At 41.1% G+C, this 18987-nt stretch overlaps 1 protein-coding gene across 2 annotated transcripts in view; it reads left to right on the plus strand.

Moving 5' to 3' along the window:
- LOC119744644 (genetic suppressor element 1-like) overlaps positions 1 to 16322 on the plus strand; it is a 90498-nt gene extending 74176 nt beyond the window's left edge. For both annotated transcript variants that reach the window (XM_038220696.1, XM_038220706.1), the window contains 10 exons: positions 4716 to 4940; positions 5876 to 6054; positions 6609 to 6874; positions 7617 to 7723; positions 9382 to 10217; positions 11168 to 11383; positions 12041 to 12196; positions 12798 to 13442; positions 13965 to 14068; positions 14975 to 16322. In XM_038220696.1, the coding sequence (XP_038076624.1) occupies positions 4716 to 4940; positions 5876 to 6054; positions 6609 to 6874; positions 7617 to 7723; positions 9382 to 10217; positions 11168 to 11383; positions 12041 to 12196; positions 12798 to 13442; positions 13965 to 14068; positions 14975 to 15073 (2833 nt within the window). In that variant the 3' untranslated portion in view covers positions 15074 to 16322. The remainder of the gene's footprint in view (positions 1 to 4715; positions 4941 to 5875; positions 6055 to 6608; positions 6875 to 7616; positions 7724 to 9381; positions 10218 to 11167; positions 11384 to 12040; positions 12197 to 12797; positions 13443 to 13964; positions 14069 to 14974) is intronic.
- Positions 16323 to 18987: the final 2665 nt, after the last annotated feature.

An 18987-nucleotide genomic window follows, 5' to 3' on the forward strand; every position in this document is an offset into this window, starting at 1 on the left:
AACGTGTCACCACAAAAATGAGCATACAGTCGCAAATAGCCATTTTACAGTACAGTGGGAAAAGCAAAAATTTGATGATTTTTTTTTTAATAACCTGTAAATCATGTTCTCCAATTCTTTTGTTCCATCAAAACAGCTCTAAAACTTTTTTTCTTCCGAATTTGTTACTCGATTGTTCATCCACTGTACAACATCGGGATTTTTAAATGCCATTTTCTCCAAAATTATTTTTACAACTTCAATTTAGTTGGAAGTCTATATTTTCGTTACTGAACTCAGTTCCCCAAAGTTGTATACAAGTTGAAAGCTCTTGTTCTTCAGAATCTAGAAATGAAAATGTTCTTAAAAAAACCCAAAACGTTTTTGCCCCATTCAGACTAATACTAGTTTTGTAATACATAATGAGGTATAATACTCAGTAGAATACATCTACTTTTATTTTTAGCAGTTTTCAACATATCAGAGATCAAAGAATTTGATTTAAGTAGACGGCTAGCAGAAAATGACAGTACGTATCCAGGAGCCCAACTTGAAGATCGCACCTTTGCTGCCTTGTAGCCATTCCTCTTTAAAACCTCCGGGGCGTCTGGCACATTAGAGCGTGTTTCCTCGCGTCTCCGCAGCTGAAATTTCAGCAAGAATAATAACGCAGAAATCAGACCATCTCTCTTCTCTTTTTAACCATCCCGGCATTAAATAGTGCAGCCCAGATATATATATATATGCCGGGATGTGCTGGGGGCATGGTAGCGCCATGGCAGCCACGTGTAATGGAGTCCGTAATGGGATTATTCACATCATCTCGCCAAAACGATGCCCAAGGTTGAAAACGAAATTGGTTGAAACGTGAAAAAGCTGTTACCTGAGTAGCAGGACGGCATGTGTGTGTGTTTTCAGTTTTTGATATTTTTTTCCCTTCAATTTCTTTATTTCTCCTCTCCTAGGTGAATTACATGAAAATGAACTTTTGGTAATTGAAACTGACTGATACTTAGGGCTGATCCAAATAATTTGTTAGCCTTATTTTTAGTTTTCTTTTGTAATTAATAAAATGCCTTTTTTTCTTCTAAAGAAGCAAATTTATTCAAAAACATATATCAGTTCATCCAGTAGTAATTTATACATTTAGGGTCCAAAGTCTGTCCATATTATCTGTGAAATTTCTAATTTGCCATTCAAGTAAAATTAAAAATGACCTCCCGCTATTTTTTATTTGTTGGGTAGATAGTTTACTATTTATGATCACTCTTGAAAACTGATTGCATTAAGGAGTACATCCTAAATTCATGAATAACAAATGTAAACGTTGTAATGTAACAGGGTCTGGAAAAAAGTGGCGCCAAAATTTATAGAAATATCTAGTTCAAACTTGTGAGAATGGTTTCAATTTGTTCAGTCGTCAGTATAGCGTTAAATATATATATATATTTTTAAATCTTACTTCCAATTTGGCAACTGAATTGTTTGTTTTTAAATGAAGAAATATCTGTACCTATAAGATGTGTACATGTATGTGGGTGGATGTCTTAAAATTTGTAATTTTTTTTTTTTTTCAGTCCAAAAGAAAAAAGATTATGATGTTGTCAGATAGCATCTGTATAATAGAAAGAAAATCTGACAAACTAACAACATTTCAGTTATTCCCCAGTGCATGAATTTTCAGTGTTCCGTTGAAGAAACAGCGCTTTCCATTTCCATTGCAGCCACCTGCGTAATCAATAAGATTCCATCAGCCAGTTCACGCGCCGCGGCTGGGCCGCACGGCACAAGCATAACAATTTGAGGCCCCTTAATAAACAGATCACCGCCTGCATATCTGCATCCCCTTCCCCCCCCCCCCTCCCCCCCTACCTGAGCTGACTGTCTACGACACACAAGCACGCGCGCTGTTATTTTTCGGATGAGGGGAGTCATTAATAAGCTTGTGAAATGAGATGTGTGTACAGCAGAGAGATAGAATAGGAAAGTACAGCTACTTTTTTTTTTACCTTCCATTTTGAAAAAAAATTCTGCTTGTGGTATCGCGGTACTTGTGTAATGCAGTCTGTAATGAAACCAGTCATCTATGCTAAAAATAGTGGTGCTGTGTTTGAAATTGCTTGACAGTGCACATGAATTATTATATTCCAGTAGGATTATGAATTTATTGTTAAATTTTGAGTTGGCACTTTTTTAGTATGTAAGGGGGAAATAGCCTTCCTAATTGATAAAAATTTGTTAGTTACAATTAACATGCATAAAACAGTCAGAAAATGTATTAACGCCAGACCATGACGACACCAGAAAGGATACAGTGATGTGATTATTGTAACACCGACAAGATGTATAAAACTCCCTATTTAAATATTGATCTTGTTTGGCTGTGTCCATTCCGGAGGGAGGGGAAATCCGGCCTCCGATGGGAGATAAAACAGCATTTCATCAGGAGATTATGAAGGGGTGAGGTTGCGCGTGTATAATTGATCCGCGCGGCTGATGTTCAGTAAAGCCATCACGCATAAACACACCCGAGCCGCTCACTGTAATAACTGCATCACGCCTGAGCGCATCCAGTAGGCCTAGATGATGCATGGTGCCGTCGCTCGCAGGCAGATGTGCGGCGGACAGGCGGCTGTTCTGAATCCCGGGGGAAGGTGTGACCCTTTTTTTTTTTAATGGTTTCTATGTTTATCTATTTCCTTTTGCTCTCTCAATCGTGAGGTACAGTTACGTTGCGATTTAGACAGCTGTCGCCCCCGTGTGACATGCAGTGCAGCGGTTGTTCAGGCAATGGGAAGCTAAAGCGCCCCGCTTGCCTGTCTGCCTGACAGAGAAATTATTGCTCAGATCGGCATTAGCTTTCAGTAATAATACACAGCGTGCCAGTGGCGTAGTGTGTAATTGCGTGTTTGTTTATTTTTAACCCGGCTCTTTTCACGGCAAAATGCTGATGTTTGGAGAGATACATCATAAAGAATGACAACAGATTTTGAGTCAAAGAAAAGAGGAAAAGAAGGGGTTAGAATCTCTTTATGCCAGTGAGAATATTTGTAGTGATGACTGTTGGATACTGTCTGTCAGAGTATTAAGTTTCACGATCAAAGACATTTTCCAATAAATTGTTTTCGTACAGTCAATTTACCCAAATAATTCAAAAGTGCATTTCCTGTCACGCAGTGTATCCCCTAATAGGCAAAATGCTATCATATTTCAGAATGTTATTTTTTTGGATGCAGATTTCACAGAATTTATATATCAGACCTCATGTGTACTTTTTTGTTGTTGTTTACTTCACAATTTGAAAAATATTGATTATCATTTAAGGTAAAAAAAATTCAAACACACTTCTCTGGTGTGGCAGTTGGTCGGTCGGGTTTGTTGTTTGTTTGTTTTTAAACATATTCAGGAAAAAATAAACAGAGACAATCCTGTCTCATGTACATGTGCATGTGCAACCTAGACCGCACCACTCCGGATGAAGTCAATTTTGATCATGTATGTTACACGTATCCATGGTTACCGGGGGCCTTTGTCAGGTTGTTGATGACATTGCCGCGTGATTGGTCTGCCTGTAATTAGTTGTAATTTTTCTAGGGACATGTATGATCACTGTTCCATTTCAGTCACCCGCTGATGTTAATAACAATGTAATAGGCCAACATTTGCAATGCATGTTATTTTGTTTCACAAACACAAGTGCACTATGCGGACTAGTCTTGATTTGTTTTCTTTACATTGTCATTTCTATAGAAATGTTGATTTTGTCATGTCTTTAAAAAAATGTACTTGAGACATTTTTTGGGTATTGAAACTGTACAAATTAAAAAAAATATTTGTTATATTTTGTTTTAATAGAACATGTTCTCAAACAGTTGGGAAAGGGGTCGGGAACCCCCAAAACAGGCAAACAACAAATAGATGTCTCTTATTACATTTTTTTATTTTTATTTGGGACAATACCTACCGGTATGTTGTTTCCTAGGCTTTTGAAGAACTGTACATAGTCGGAAGATTCCATAAGCATTGAATTTTTTTTATAACTACAAGTTCAGCAGAATATTTAGAGAGATACATAAATGTATGAAAAGTAAGCGAGAAATTTTGTGAGCAAGCAAACATACGTTAAGTTTTGGGCTGCAAGCACAGAAGGATGGTAGAATTTGTCCTGATTGCTGTGGCCTGGGTTCGATTCCCAGTTGGGGTCATATGTGGGAAGCGTTTTTCATTGATTCTCTCCTGTGCCACAAGGTTTTCTTTCTGGATTGTCTGGTTTTCCTCCCTGTGCAAAAAAACAACATTTTTTGATCTGGCTGTGCTCCATGGTTAGACATGGGTCGTATATCAGCTGCCTAAGGCCCTTTTACATGCTTTTGGCTCAACCATGTTGTAGCTGCATCCTTCGCAATTCAGCTTATGCTGCGAGTAAGGATGATTAGCCCCGCCCCCCTCCCAATTTATTATTGTATGTAATTTGTTTAATATAATAACATTCTACAGTTTACAGTTGAAAGATACAAACATTGTGTAAAAATACATTTAATTGAATTAAGCAAGCAAACCAAACACGACAGTTGTTTAAAAATCCAAAATTTAATTGCCATATTATAAAAAAGATAGTAAATCCAAAATCTAATTGCCATATTATAAAAAAGATAATAAATCCAAAATCTAATTGCCATATTATAAAAAAGATAATAAGTTGATGATCCAATCTCTATTGTCCATTTTTTTAACAGACCGGAAGATTCTTACGAGAGGTACAGTAGCTACCCGGGCCTGCGGCCGCCCCCCTTCATCCCCTTCTCCTCGCCCCCTAGCCACCTCTTCCCCCACCCCGCCATGAACCCTCTGGCGTTCTCCGGGTTGCGTTACCCCAGCGACTTGGCGGCCATGCAACTTTCCCATCTCTCCCCCGGGGTGTCATTCGGAGGTCTCGTGTCGCCGTCGGCGCAGCATGAAAGGTAAGCTGTTGATCGGTAGAAAATGTTGCATGGCAAATTTGTGAGGCAGTCTGGCAAAATGAGACAGAACTGGGCAGAGGTCGAAATAGGGGTTTGTTGGTATTGGGAAAGAGAATAACATTCTCCTTACAATAGTGTTTGTTGCACTTCAATCGGACATTCCATTGACAAGTTATGGCTGTTGAAAGTTCGCATTTATCAACATGTCAAAAAAGGAAAAATACTGAGAAAAAGGCTTTTATCGTTCGAGTTTTGTAGTTGTAAAAATGAAAGATGGTAATTTGTTTCTCCTTAAATACACTTTTATTTTACGATTTTTATACTGTTCCTTTAAAATATGTGTAGTAGACATATCAAAGCTTACAAATATCAATAAATCTGAAAATCAGTCGACTCTCGTTAGTACAAACTCTGTTAATACAAAATTCTGGTTATAACAAATATAAAGCCTTGGTCCCGACTGTGCATTTATGTGCACAATGAATGGGACTTATATTCCTCTTAATACGAAAATCTGATATAACAAACAATTTGGCTAGGTCCAAACAAGTTTGTTATAACGAGACTCAATTGTATACAGTTTTTTTTGTGCACTTTTCTCCACTATTGCCTGTGCCCAGTTCCATCTCATTTTGCCAGAACGCCTCACATTTATGCAATTAGCAAAAACCTGGTGAGTACCAGCCACGTGCAATACACATTGCATGACCTTTTAGCTGGTAACCTGTTTCTGCTTAGCAAGTATTTCTTGTGCTCAGCAAAATTCTGTGCTTAAGCAGCTGCCTGAAATTGGCTCAAAACCTCTCTTTTTTTCTTGATACATGTAGGTGGGATTGTCAAATGGGCTGTACATTTTAGAATAATTTAGTATTCGATTACTCGAAACTGGCTCTACCTTCCTCAATCCTGCAAAATCTATTATTATGTTCTTACAGAGAGAAGTTGCTGTTGGATCAGCAGCGGGATCGTGAGCGGCGGGCCGAGGAAGCCAAGCAGGAAGCAGCTCAGAAAGAGAAGCAGCAGCAACAGCAGCAGCAACGAGAGACGGAACGGGAGAATCACGACAGGACAGGGCTGTCCAGGAGCCAAGAGGACAAACGCAACTCACCGAGAGGTACTTTCACTTTCTTTCCCCCCAGGATCTGAAGAGCCAGCTAATTCAGGCGATTCACAATGCAATGCGCTACCGTAAAGTTTGCCATGGAGAGTCCATTGGTCAAGTTTACGGTCGACAAAACACGGCCCATTTGAACGAGTGCCAGCAGACAACTTGGGCTAATTTGTTATAGATTGGGGCGTAGCATTCTGCCACCTTACAAAAAACACCATATTGATTTTAAAAAAAGGGCAAACAGGTACTCTAATCATAGACTTACGAAACCACTGACTGAAAAAAGTAACAATTTCATATAGCCCGCGCTGCAGATTTGTCGACCATCTCCCACAGTGCACTGGGAAAATGAACTCTCTGTGGCAAACTCGTGGTGGCGCACTGCATTGTGGATTGCCTGAATTGTCCTCTCTCATGCTAACTGAGTGACTGGCTGAGTGAGTATGTGGATGAGTGGGTAGGTGACTGACTGATTGACAGACAGACAGACTGACTGACAAACAGACTGGAGCATGAATGCAAAGTAATCTACTTTTAAATTTCGCCCCCAAATGCAGACGGCTCTCACCTGCGGCCCTCCAACGCTCACCACCACAATCACCACCATCACCATCATCACCACCAGCAGCTGGCTCACTCGCAGCATCACCCGGGCTCACCACGGGTGCCCTCCTCCTCTTCCTCCGCTTTGGGTCACCGCGGGGAAGAACTGGCTCCTCTACCACTACTCAAGAAGGCTGATGGGGAAGACCGGTGGCACAGTAAACATCTCAAGGATGGCTCCAGCAACGATGTGCAGTACCGCCACGTCAGGAATTCACAGGTAAACTCCACGATTGTTTGTCTTTCCTCCGAGATTAGATTGAACCATTAAAGGTAGTGGACATCATTTGGAAACATTCAAAAATGAAACTGCCAAAATATGACTTGATTGAATAATAGTATCAAGCATCTTGTGAAATGGTTGCGTCTAGTATGCGGTCGTTTTGGAGCAAAGACAAATTACCATCATTTCCTCACGATGGTTAGGACCAAACAATTGCGAGAAAAACAAAAATAGTACTGCCCCAAATTGAACAAATTTAGTTTTGTTTGTAATTGGTTTCATATCCTTGAATGAGAATTATTTTGCCTAATGATAAACTGGGATCATACCGCAAGAGGGTCAAAGTCAAAACGCATTAGGGAACATTTGGAAGGGAGGGTTTTTCAACCCAAAACTAACGTTGCGTAAAGAGAAATGAAGACGCATTTTCATAGTTTTCTTAGACAGCATGATATCTACCAAGATGAAAGTTCGACAGGTTAATTTTTTTAATTACCTGCTTCAAATTCATTGCATTGTTGTTGCAGGAATTGGCAATTTTTTTTTTTTTGCAAGTGGCGTCCATATCCTTTAAGCCTTGTCTTATGATGGTTTAATTAAGCAATTGCAGCCATGATTAATTTTCGTCAAAATTCCGACATGCATATGTTTCCTACTTATTTAAACTACTCACTCGGTCTGCCATCAGAGCTTGAAGTTTCAATTCAATACAATTCCTTGGTTCTTTTTTGGGGGGCAGGCAACATCACACGAAAACCACATTGCGCACACCTCGGAGAAAGAAAGGAAGTCGTCACACCACGAACGAGAGTTGCTGCTCCAGCAGGACAGGCGCATTGCAGAGAGGTACGTTGACCTTTGAACTTTGAACATGACCTCCACTCCTGTCTCCAGTCCTTGAGAAAGGCCTTGTTTGAATTTGTAGGCAAAGACTGTCAAATAGGTCTTTTTACACAACTATTTGTATGTGAAAAACGTAGAACTATATTAATTACATTTACTAGAGTGCTAACTATTCATTCTGACGCGTGGAGAGACTTTGAAGCCGGCCTGGGCGCAGACATTTTGAATTCATGTGCGTGTTTGTGGAATAATGAAAGTACATGTACATGGAGTGAAATTTGAAAGTGTACTCTAAATGTTCATGTAACACGCAAGAACAACATACACAAACAACTTAAATGTGAGTCATGATGGTTAAAAAACGTCACAGCAAATACCATCTGCAGAGGATGCAAGCATGAATTTGTGTTCTTTGTGCAGAGCAAAATGACACGCTCCTTTACTGATTGTGCGTTTTGGTTTTGGACGTATCGGCTTCGATAACTCATCTGTATAGAATACAAACGCAGACATGCAAAGAGCCGTACGAAAGCCGTACAAAATTTTGAGCTTTCCATAGGTTTGTGCACAAACATGGATGTGCCCAGCAGGCATCACTTTGTACATCAAATGAACGCTCTAGTGATTGTGCGTTTGGGTTTTGGGCGTATAAGCTTCGTTAATGAATTTAATGTAGCTCTATGGTGGGAACATACTGATGCCAGACATACTTGCAGCTTTTGAAGCCCATTTTGAACATTGCCAAAGTTCCTCCTCGGACACCTTTGTGCAAACAGTAGATGGCACTTTTTGACCTTTTTTGAGAACCCCAGTGGGAGGGACACACTGCTTGCACATACTGGCTTTGTACGTATGGTGCAAAGGACGCATGACTTATTCTATTCTGAATGGGCACTAGGGCTGTGCATAGGAACCGGATGCCCGAACTGGTTCCAGATTATGGGATCGGGTACCCCTAACCAACTTAACAAAGTACTTGGTAACTTCTCAGACAATGAAAAAGGAAAGGTTTTGAACGCCACTTAGGGGAATTTTCAAAATGAAACCAGGCTACATGAAAAACCAAAACAGAGTTCACGTTTATGTGCATTTTAAAGTTGCAAATCCTTTAGCCTGCATTGTACACCGATGTTGTTGTGTTGTCATGTGCACCTTTATGAACAATCTCATCAGCACATTCCAGGATTTGAATTTGGGGGTTTTGGTTTCCTTTACCAGTAGTCGAGTACCCGTGTTTTACTTCGATAGGGTACCTGGTTCCTGTACTACCCTTAAATGCACACCACTAATGGGCACAAACCCATAACTTCTTGGTGTGAGCATTAGGCGCCTGTCCACAGCATGTCCCTCCTAGTGGTCTCGCCCAACTCTCTCTTTGTAAGCATCTAGGGGGTACTTGTATACTGAGTCCATACAGGACTGTTACTGAATACATTCAGGATGTCATTTTTACCACTTGCCTATTATCAGGAGACACTATAGGTTTGCACACATTTGGTAAAGATGTGATCCTGTTGGCTCTGTCCATGTGCATGTACGGGTCAGTATACACACAATGCTTTATTGGCTGTCTTCTGAGTAGGACTTTATTGGTGTACTTGGTTTATTCTACTTGTACTGATTACTTTTATGTAATAATGTCTCATTTGATGTACCTACAGACATGAGAAAGAGCGGACTTTATTGCGAGAGCAGCGGAACCAATCAAGAGGGGACCATCACCACAGCAGTAGACCGCCCCCTCTGGTGTCGCCAGTGCGTCCATCTCGCGAGGAAATATACCGCCATAAACTCTTCAACAACCACCGGCCCGCGAGCCAGGACACTGTCATTCCGCCGCAGTACGACTACGAGAGGCTCAACAGCGTCGACCGGATTCTCTTGAACGATAAGTCGTCGGTTGCAACATCGGCAAATGCAGCGACAACGTCAGCGGCGGCTGAGAAAGCGTGGTACGAACAGCAGCGCAGCTTGATGGCCAACCGGGTGCAGAGTCCTCACGGAAACGCGGCTAGGGAGTTTGACCACGAGGCACGCGTTGTCGCCAACAGTCACGGCCCGCCGCCGCCGCAACCGGCAACTGCGCACAGCAAGTCGTCTCATCTTAGTCAGTATGACTACGACCGGCCCCATGCGGAGTTCAACTACCACCTGCAGGAGTTCTATCGGATCAACCAGCAGGCTCGGGAGCTGCAGAACTCCCACAGTGGGGACCAGCTGCCGCCGCCACCCACGGTGCAATTGAACGAAAACGGGGAACCGGTGGTGTCCAAGCTGGACCTCGAGGGCCGCCAGCGGTTGGAGACTCGAGCCAACGGCATCTACATTTCTAGCGAGAGCGAGTCGGACAGTGAGGAAGAGACTGAAGTTAAGAGGGAACGATACCGTAAGAGGATGCACAGAATCGTCAGAAAGTCCTGCATGACTCTGGATGATTCGGAGAAGAAGACCAACTTCTTCCAAGTCATGGGTCTGGTCACACATGGGAAGAAAGAAGGTAATATCACCCGTAACAAACTGTTTTACAAAGTCTTTCAAAAAGTGTTTATTGCCGTACCCTTCCATGTACACACTCGGTATCTGCTCATTTGATCATATCCAATGCTGTTCAATTGCAGTTTGATTACATGTGTTAATGGATATAAAAAAGTATCCCAAGTGCAAATTGCTTATGCGGAGATTCGTGGCAATTTTTCTAACCTAAGGTGTTGGCTAGAGACAGTACAAAGTCAATGGAGATAATCTGATTGTGTCTTGTGTATTCTTTTAAGAATTAGGCAAAATAAAAAAAAAAACATGTTTAGCGTCCTGCCTCTTTGACAAAAAGGAAGGAGGAGGCCCTTTTTTTTTTTTTTTTTTTCAAAATGGCCGCCCGACACATTTTTCAAGACAACGCGGCCGGGCTATTTTTCAAGATGGTTACCAGCTTTTTTCAAAATGGCCGCCACTTGGACTCATTGACTATTTCCACAGCTTTATACACGGTATAAAAGTCTAAAAATATGATTTCTTTCGTCAGAGATAGTTAAAATTTATCAATTTTTGTCTTTTAAAAAAAAAAAAAAAAAAAAAAAGGAGGCGGCCTCTAAAAAGGAAGCGGGCGGGGACGCTAAACATGTTTTTTTTTTTACTTCGCCTTATGTCATTGATATAATGCAGTCATACCTCATAATTGCCAACTTTTCAGTTTCCTACTTTTCCAAATTTCCTACTTTCGAGTTTCTAACTTATCAATATTTAAATTTTAACTGTTCAGATTTCCAAATGGACCAATTTCCAACTTTTTATCCTTCCAACTCAAAAAGGTTCAGCTTTTATCATCCCAACTTCAAAGTTTCCAACTTTCCGAATTGTTACTTCCCAATTACTAACGGTCCAATATTCAACTGTCTGTTTTTCCAAATTCAAAATTTCCTATTGTCCAAATTCCAACCATTTCTTTTTCAGAGATAAACGAGGAAAAACGGAGAAAAAGGCGGATTTGGCTGAAGGAGGACCAGCCCACAGCCAAAGTCAGACGGCCGTCGTCAGAACCGGCCAGTCTGCTGCCCTCGCCAGCCAAGCTGAGCCAGGAGGACTTCCAACGAGAGCTGGACTACCCCCACAAGTGCCGGTTCCTGCGCGGCCTGGGGCTGGACGTCGTGGGACGGGACAAACGGAAAGGTGCGTGGTCGGGGCATTATTGTTGTCATTATTGCTGTCAAAGTAGCTATAGACAGATCTTGCAGCAGCTATTTTCTGCGGTGCTACCAGGCTCGCGCAAGTCACGCTCAGATAGTACGCACACATGCACTCCAGGCTCCTCCGACCACTACGAATGCCAAAATGCGTGTGCGCCTCGTCTTTAAGAAAGCATGCAGCATGCACGTGAGCGCGACACCACCGCAGTAAAAGCTTCTAATTCTGGTCGCCGGATTCCTCTATAGGAATCAAAGGGGTTTTTGAAAACCTTATGTTTCATTCCTTCAACACTGGCTTTGGGACAATGCCGGAAACTAATCAAAGGTTTCATCCATCTCAGAATATTTGTTTTGAAATTTAGCACACGATTTGACACAATTGAAAATATTTGCAACATGAGTTTTACAGGATAAACACGAAAAATTGATACCTTCATGCTGCCATAAACTTCACTGTTCATGTACTTTAAATTTAAAAAACACACATTTTATTCCACGGAGCTTCATGAACGATTCCATCAACCATGTCATCTACAGGGACTCAATTGCCGCAAAAAGTAAACATTGTACCTTGAACATTGGATGCCAATTTTTCAATCTTTCTTTCCCCCCCCCCCCCCCACCACTCTTATTTTTTTAGAAATGGAGAAGGCACGAGCAGCTGTTGAGGTGTACCGGATAAGGCAAGCCAAGAAGAAAGAAGCAGCAGCGACTGGAGAAGAGGCTAAGGGGAAATCGGAGTCTGCAGCCGGCGGCTCTGAAACGGCGCAGACACCGGCCGGCCCAACCAACTCCGGTACGGATGGGGGACGTATTTGATTTATTTAGGACAACAGCTTTGTTTGCCTTTAGGCTGACACGGTTTGTGGTCTAGGTGCTATTTGGTTTGGTCTAGGTTTGGCTTGGTTGGTAGAGTGCTGGCACAGTGTTCCAGGAGGTCACCGGTTCCAAATCCTGCTCCAGTCCATTTCTTTCCTGTTTGGTTTGGATGTGAACCCAGTCAGTTTCCCTTTGTGGTGTATTTGATGATTTATAATAAAAGGCTGTATCTTTGAGTGATCGCTGATGCTATTTCATACCGGTAGGTCTGCGACATTTCTAATGTTGCTAGTATCGGGACTTTGGACATGATCCCTTGCCATTTGGCACATACAGGTTTATGCCTCCTGACTAGCACCCCTCAACACTGACTTTGACACGTAGTGAGACCTCCAACATAGGGTTGGATAGCTCAGTTGATAGAGCTCCGGTACGCTAATCCAGAGGTCTCAGGTTCAAATCTCAGTCCATTCAATTTAATTGTTCGACCAAGTGTTGAATTTAAGTGATCAAAGTCAGTTACCCCAATGTTTGACGAAAAATTAAGGGGGTCATTATTTTTCTTGCCATCTAACCAGGTACTGATAGCAAAGCAGAGAACTCAGAAAATGCCCAATGCAAGACGGCTGTCGGCGAGACTTTCCCCAACCATTTGGTGTCGTCACCCGGGGCGCAAGCCCACCTGAAAAATGAGAGGACATTGCTGAGCGGGGGTAGTAGCACTCCCCAGACTCGGACCCCGGACAATATGCTGCACGGCCGGCAGGCGACGCTGTCCGAAAAGGACATAAAGAAAGAACCATCAGTGAGCAGCGAGAGAGCAGACTTGCCCCGATGCAGCAGCAAGGGCAGTGCCGCGGCACTCGCTGACCAGAAGGAAGCATTGCCCTTCTCAACGGCCGCCTTGCTGTCACGGGGAGGGCCAGCGACAGCAACGGCGGCGGGCAAATCGTCCCAGTTTGAAGGCTTTGCCCAAGAGTTCCATCAATCTGTACTGAGGACCACTCAAGAGGCCATGGCTCATCAGAGGGTGGGTACCACCGGCCCCAACCTACTCCAGGTAGACCCCCAGAGACGGGACAAGCTTGCCCATGCCGGCCTGACGAACTCAAACACTGAGGGCACTGGCCCGAGTAGGAATAACGCCCCGGCATGGCCCAAGGGGCAGCTACAGTGGCCTGGTGTGGAGGCTGTCATGGATTCATATCAGAGACATGCAAAAGGTAAGGTTTGATTTATGGTGTTTTGTCTTGAATCTGTCAGGAATTTTATCAAGAAAGGGCCACCTCATATGCATTGTAGGGTATTTAGGGTATTATGATCAATACTCTGTGCGTACAGCGCTAGCATAGGAGTTCTGCGCCAACCCTGTAAGCTGTTGTGGGAAGGACTCAAAATCCTTGCCAACCCATGAAATACACTAACTGTTAGCACAGAAACTTTCTTGGAATGTTAGCAAAGATTTTTCACAGACGGTATAAAGGCTTGTTTGTAGTGCACAAGAATGCGATGGGTCGCGAAACATTTGATGCAGAGTTTGCCAGAGTTGCACAGCTTGGGAATTTGAAGTACGACTTGCCTTGTCTTCACGGATTTTGCATTTGTCTTCGCTTTTGCGCCGAGAACTCGCCTACTGTACAGCAATGAAGGGTCTCGTATCACAGGCAATGAAAAGAAGAACATGGGACAAGTTTTTGTCATGGAAATTCAAGGCTTTTGCTTTTTTCTCCCCCTGTGGTTGACAGAGCAAGAGTTGGAACGGAGTGTGTTGCTAGACCAGCAGAGCAGACTGAGAGTATGCAACGGTGAGCTGAACAGTGCAGCCGAACAGCTCCGACTTAAAATGGCTGTAAGTATTTTCGTCATCACAGCATTCTTTCTAACTTCAATGTTAAGAGTTTTTACTTTTCGAGTTTGGCAAACGGTGATCTGTGAAAAAGGCAGATGTGTTAAAACTGACATTGAGTTTGATTGTCTTGCTAGGCCCTGCATACGTGCCGACCCAAAATGGAACGATAATGTTAATGGAAAAAACTGTTGTCAAAATGGCGGCGCCCTGTATGCAAATCCAAAAAGTGTCGCTGTTTGGATAACAGTTTTTACGATCCTAAATTATTTTTTTTTAAAGTTAATTGTAACTGGAAGCCAAATGTTGCCAGTAATATATGAACTTTATGCAGATGTGGAAAACGGAACATTTTGTTGCGTTTATTGTGTGTCGGCCATTTTGGAAAAACAAACACATATAGCGGGCGACTTGGGAAGACATTTGCCTTTGTTGTAGATGTTTGCCGAAACAGCTGGCAAACAGTTGGTCCCACTCCTGCCAGTATTGCCAAATGTAAGAATTGTTTGTATGGGCTCCTCGCGCCAACAGAAGAGGGTCGTGTTTTTATCACTTTTGAGAGCCCCATGGACGGGGGACACTGTACTGTACTGGTTCGCGCGCAAGGTACACACGACTTCCTGATTGTGCCAAAGCTATGAGCCACAGCATCTTCGCGTGAGCGTCAGGCGTCTTCGGTGTGCTAATACGTTCAAATTTAACTTCCGATGGTCTCCCAGACTAATCCCTGCCCCCAATAACTTTGGATCAGTCTAGGTCTCCCCCAACTCTCCTTTTCTGGTCGTTGAAGGAGTACTTGTGCACAGAGCCCATGATAGTGGAAGGCACCCTAGTCCTCACATTGCCCACTGAGAATAAAACTGAGTGGAACTTGTCTTAACTCCTCCACCCCTTCCTTACCCCCCATAGGACCTGATGGAGAGAAAACAGTTATTGCATCGGGAGCAAGAAGCCTACCTCAGGGATCTACACCATCTACAGAAATATGTGTACGACATGAGGAAGTAACGCCATCAACCATAGTCCGGGGCCACTATCCATTGTACAGGGCCACCACCATAGCAACCACTAAAAAAAAATGTAATGCAAAAAAATTTATTTAATTCAAAGGGGCCATTTTTTGAAGAAAAAAAAAATAAGAGTGTAAATATTCGGTATGTCTTTTAAGAGTTATCTGTCCATGTTGTTGTTGGGTTTTTTTTCTTCTTCTTTTTTGTTTATTTGAGGAAAAAAATGTGGCTTTAAGTTAATAATTTAAGAAATGATAGAGAAGATTTTACTCTTTCTAGAACACTTCCTGAAAGTTTTTCTTTTTGTTTTTGTGTCCATGCATCAAGTGACTACCAGTACTTGTCTGTACATTATACAGGGCCACTTACTGGTTTATAATGTATTTTAGACTTAATCATGAAAAGGTTATGTACATTTTGTTTTAGTTATTAAAAGCAGGAGACTTTGGTATATTATTCGGGGAAGAAGTGCAATTGGGGAGATGTTTAATGAAAGAAACCCCAGTAATTTATTACAATGCAAATTGAATGCATTAGTATCAGACATCATGTTTTAAGATATAACTCGGAAAGTATGTGCAGTGTCTTTAATGCTTCACGGCCAAAATTGATTTTTGTTTTTTGTGTTTTAGTCATTACTAAGTTTCAGTACGTCAAGGTCTTAGATTTGGGTATAGAAATTAATAAATTATCTTGGAAATAGAAAGGAAAAAGGGACAATGAAAGACTTTGGCTACTCATTTCAGGAACTGCTTTGAAATAACGTATCTGTGGTCTTGTTTCACGAATGTTGTGACGGCAGCCTTAAGCAAATTAAGAAACTAAAAAAAAACCCTGACCAATCACTGTCTCAGCTCAGTATCACATGACCTGATAATCTCTCACCGACAGTGAATTCTCAAAATGAAAAGCTCAGATATTTCTTCCTTTGGAAAATGCGAGCAAAGAGACAAAATTGCTGTTTTTAACTTTTAAACATTCGAAAAGGAAAAGGAATTTTTTTTTTTTTTTTAAGCAAAGACACTCCAACAGAAGTTTATTCCACTTCAGCACCAGTATTGATTAAAGTTATTGTTTTAAAAAAGGGCATGTGAATATTTACTTCTGTTTTCATTTTTATCATTGAAATTCACAGCACTTTTCGTGGAGTCTGGTCTTGTTTATTTATTCATCCTAAAGGAGTCATATTGTTGTTATTCACTTGTGAAGTTAGACAATAAAATTATTTATTGCTCTGAAATATTAAACACTTTTAGAACGGGATTATTCCTTTTTTCTTTCTTTTGGAAAGATTTTGCTCTAATTTATAAAAGCCCTTGATGTGTGTTTGTATACAGTAAAGGTCAAAGTGAGATTTACACAAAAAAATTTAAAGAATTTCCGTAGCTGTGTTTAATTTTTTTTTTAAATGGTCCGATCATGATTCGTCTTTGCACAGTACTGAAGCATTTTTTTTCCAGTTTATCAGTTGGAAGTGTTCCTCTAACATCACAAAGACAAATTTTCATACACACTATAAGGGAATATACAACATTGGCTTTTACTGTAATTTTCAGACTAAAGTTTTGCTTTCGTAGATGCTGGAAAACCCAAAAAAAGCAATCATGTTCCTGTAGTCTGGTTCCTAGGTGTGTAATCGATTGCAAAGACAATGTGGACTAACTAAATATGGTAAATTTGGGGCAGTATTTGAAAAAAGACCAGCGTTGGAAAATGATATGAAAATACCACTTTTCTTCAAAATGACCGCACACCAGTTGTGATGATTTTACAGGATGCTTTAGACTGTCATTCACTAACAGTCCAGTAAGGTATTTCATAATAATTTGGTAGTTTTGCTTTTTGATGTTTGCAAATGTTGTATATTCCCTTTAAGTCGACTTTGTAATAGATGAATTGCATTCAGCAGCCATCTTGGAGGTGTGCTTTGTTATGTTAATTCACTAACAATGAATGCACAAGAAGTCTACTCATGCGTATCCCTGTTGAACAAAAGCACACACCTCCAACATGGCTGCAGTGCAAACAATCTATTGGCATGAGCTGTTTCATTTGTGTGGTACAATCTTTCAATAGTAAGGATTCGTTGTTATCAAAGTGCATTGAATATAACATCTGAAGTCGTATTCATTCACATCCGAGACACCAAGCCAAGGTCTGAATGTGTTAGAATTGGAAGAGGTTGAATTTAAATGGTGAAAAAAATTACATTCGCAGTCATCTGATTTTCACTGTTGCGTTTTGCTTACTTGAATTGTACACTAAAACCGACAAGTTGTTGATGCTATTTCTCAACTCGGTACACCAAATGTAATATGGTCAGTATGCATCCACTGCACAAAAGTCACTGAGTGTGTGTTGCCCAGTGCTCCCATTAACCCTAACCCTACCAACTCCATCAAAATCCATCTCCCCCCCCCCCCCCCATTGGGTTTGGTCCTGAAGCATTATGTGAAGCAGAGTGAGTGATGGATTTTGATGGACATGGTCTTCTGCTTCAGTAAAACTAAGTAGGGAGTCTGGGTTAAAGGCTTGCAGTCAATGTAGCGGCTTGCCAAAGAAATATTAGTTGTTGACCACAGACCCTGGCAAGTCAGTTGGGTCTTAAGACAGGCCTTCCTTACGAGATTTACTGCACAGAACAGAAACTACCGGGAAATATGTACTACATCTCAATTTTTCACCAAAACTTTTGGGTCTCAGCCTGTCAGGACTTTGGAATGTTTGCATCTTGTAGCCCTACTATCAAGCTTTCCAACCACGTATAGTTTGTCCGGAATATCTCATTTTTGAGGTACATTTCTATTGAGATATATGCATAGTGTAGCAAGTGATTACCGCATGGTGCTGATAGGCCTTGCTACGGGATTTACTAGAGAAACTAGCAGGAAATCTTGAACTCTCCATTTTTTTTTTGATTTGCTAAGCTGTCAGATCACATACTTTGTAAAGCATCATTGTGTCCTGTGTGTGTGTCAACACTGCACTCTTTATGCTGCACTTGTAGTGCCACTGTATTATGTAATAATACCAGTATTGGTAGCCACAATTTAATAGCAGCAAATTCCTAAGAATTATGAAAGGCTTTTTTTTTTTTGGAAAAACAAAATCACTTTGTGTCCGCACAGTCTTCTTTTGTGTATTTATCTCTTCCATTCTCGAGATCATCAGAAAGTGTTGTAGACTTTCCACACCCTTTAAAAAAAAACACCTTACATTCTACTTCAGAATAACGGATCAACTTTGTAAAAAAATATTCCAAACGTTTCCATCATTGAATGAACGAATTAAAGGGTTGTTCCCCTGAGGAAAATCAAACTCTTCAAAATAGCAGTGATTTATATCCCACAAGATTCATCTGTACAAAAATGATGATGGACAAAAATGGAAAGTTTTAAAACACAGGTATGCCAATGATATTTTGCACAGAAGACACAAAAAAAGGTTTTATACACTTTCTTTACTTTGTAACACACGTTTTTATTTCCACGGGCTACCTTTTGCAGAAGGAAAAAATGAACAGAATATTTGAAATTATTGTAATGGAAAAATGTTGGGATACAGCACCAGTTTGTATACTCATCAAGTGTGAAAAATAGCAGCTGACCACATTATAAACAAGATTATTTATCGACACTAGCTGCTATGTATATGATTGTTAAAGCACCGTTGATGCTTCTTAAATGTGGAAAAAGTTGCCCCAAATCGTCTCTTCTGAGAAAGGAAGAAAAAACAAAACCCTTTTTGGGGTCATTTTTAAAAATGGCTAATATGCAGTGTGTGCAAACAGAAAAATGTGGAGTTTTGGGTCAAACTCAAAACGTGCTTTTTAAATACAATGTTTGCTTGAAAATATTTTCTAAAAATAAAAGATGTTCCGATTTCTCTGCGATTAATAAATCCAGACGTGTT

This window comes from Patiria miniata, unplaced genomic scaffold (assembly GCF_015706575.1).
Source record: "Patiria miniata isolate m_02_andy unplaced genomic scaffold, ASM1570657v1 HiC_scaffold_12, whole genome shotgun sequence".
Classification (NCBI taxonomy): Eukaryota; Metazoa; Echinodermata; class Asteroidea; order Valvatida; family Asterinidae; genus Patiria; species Patiria miniata.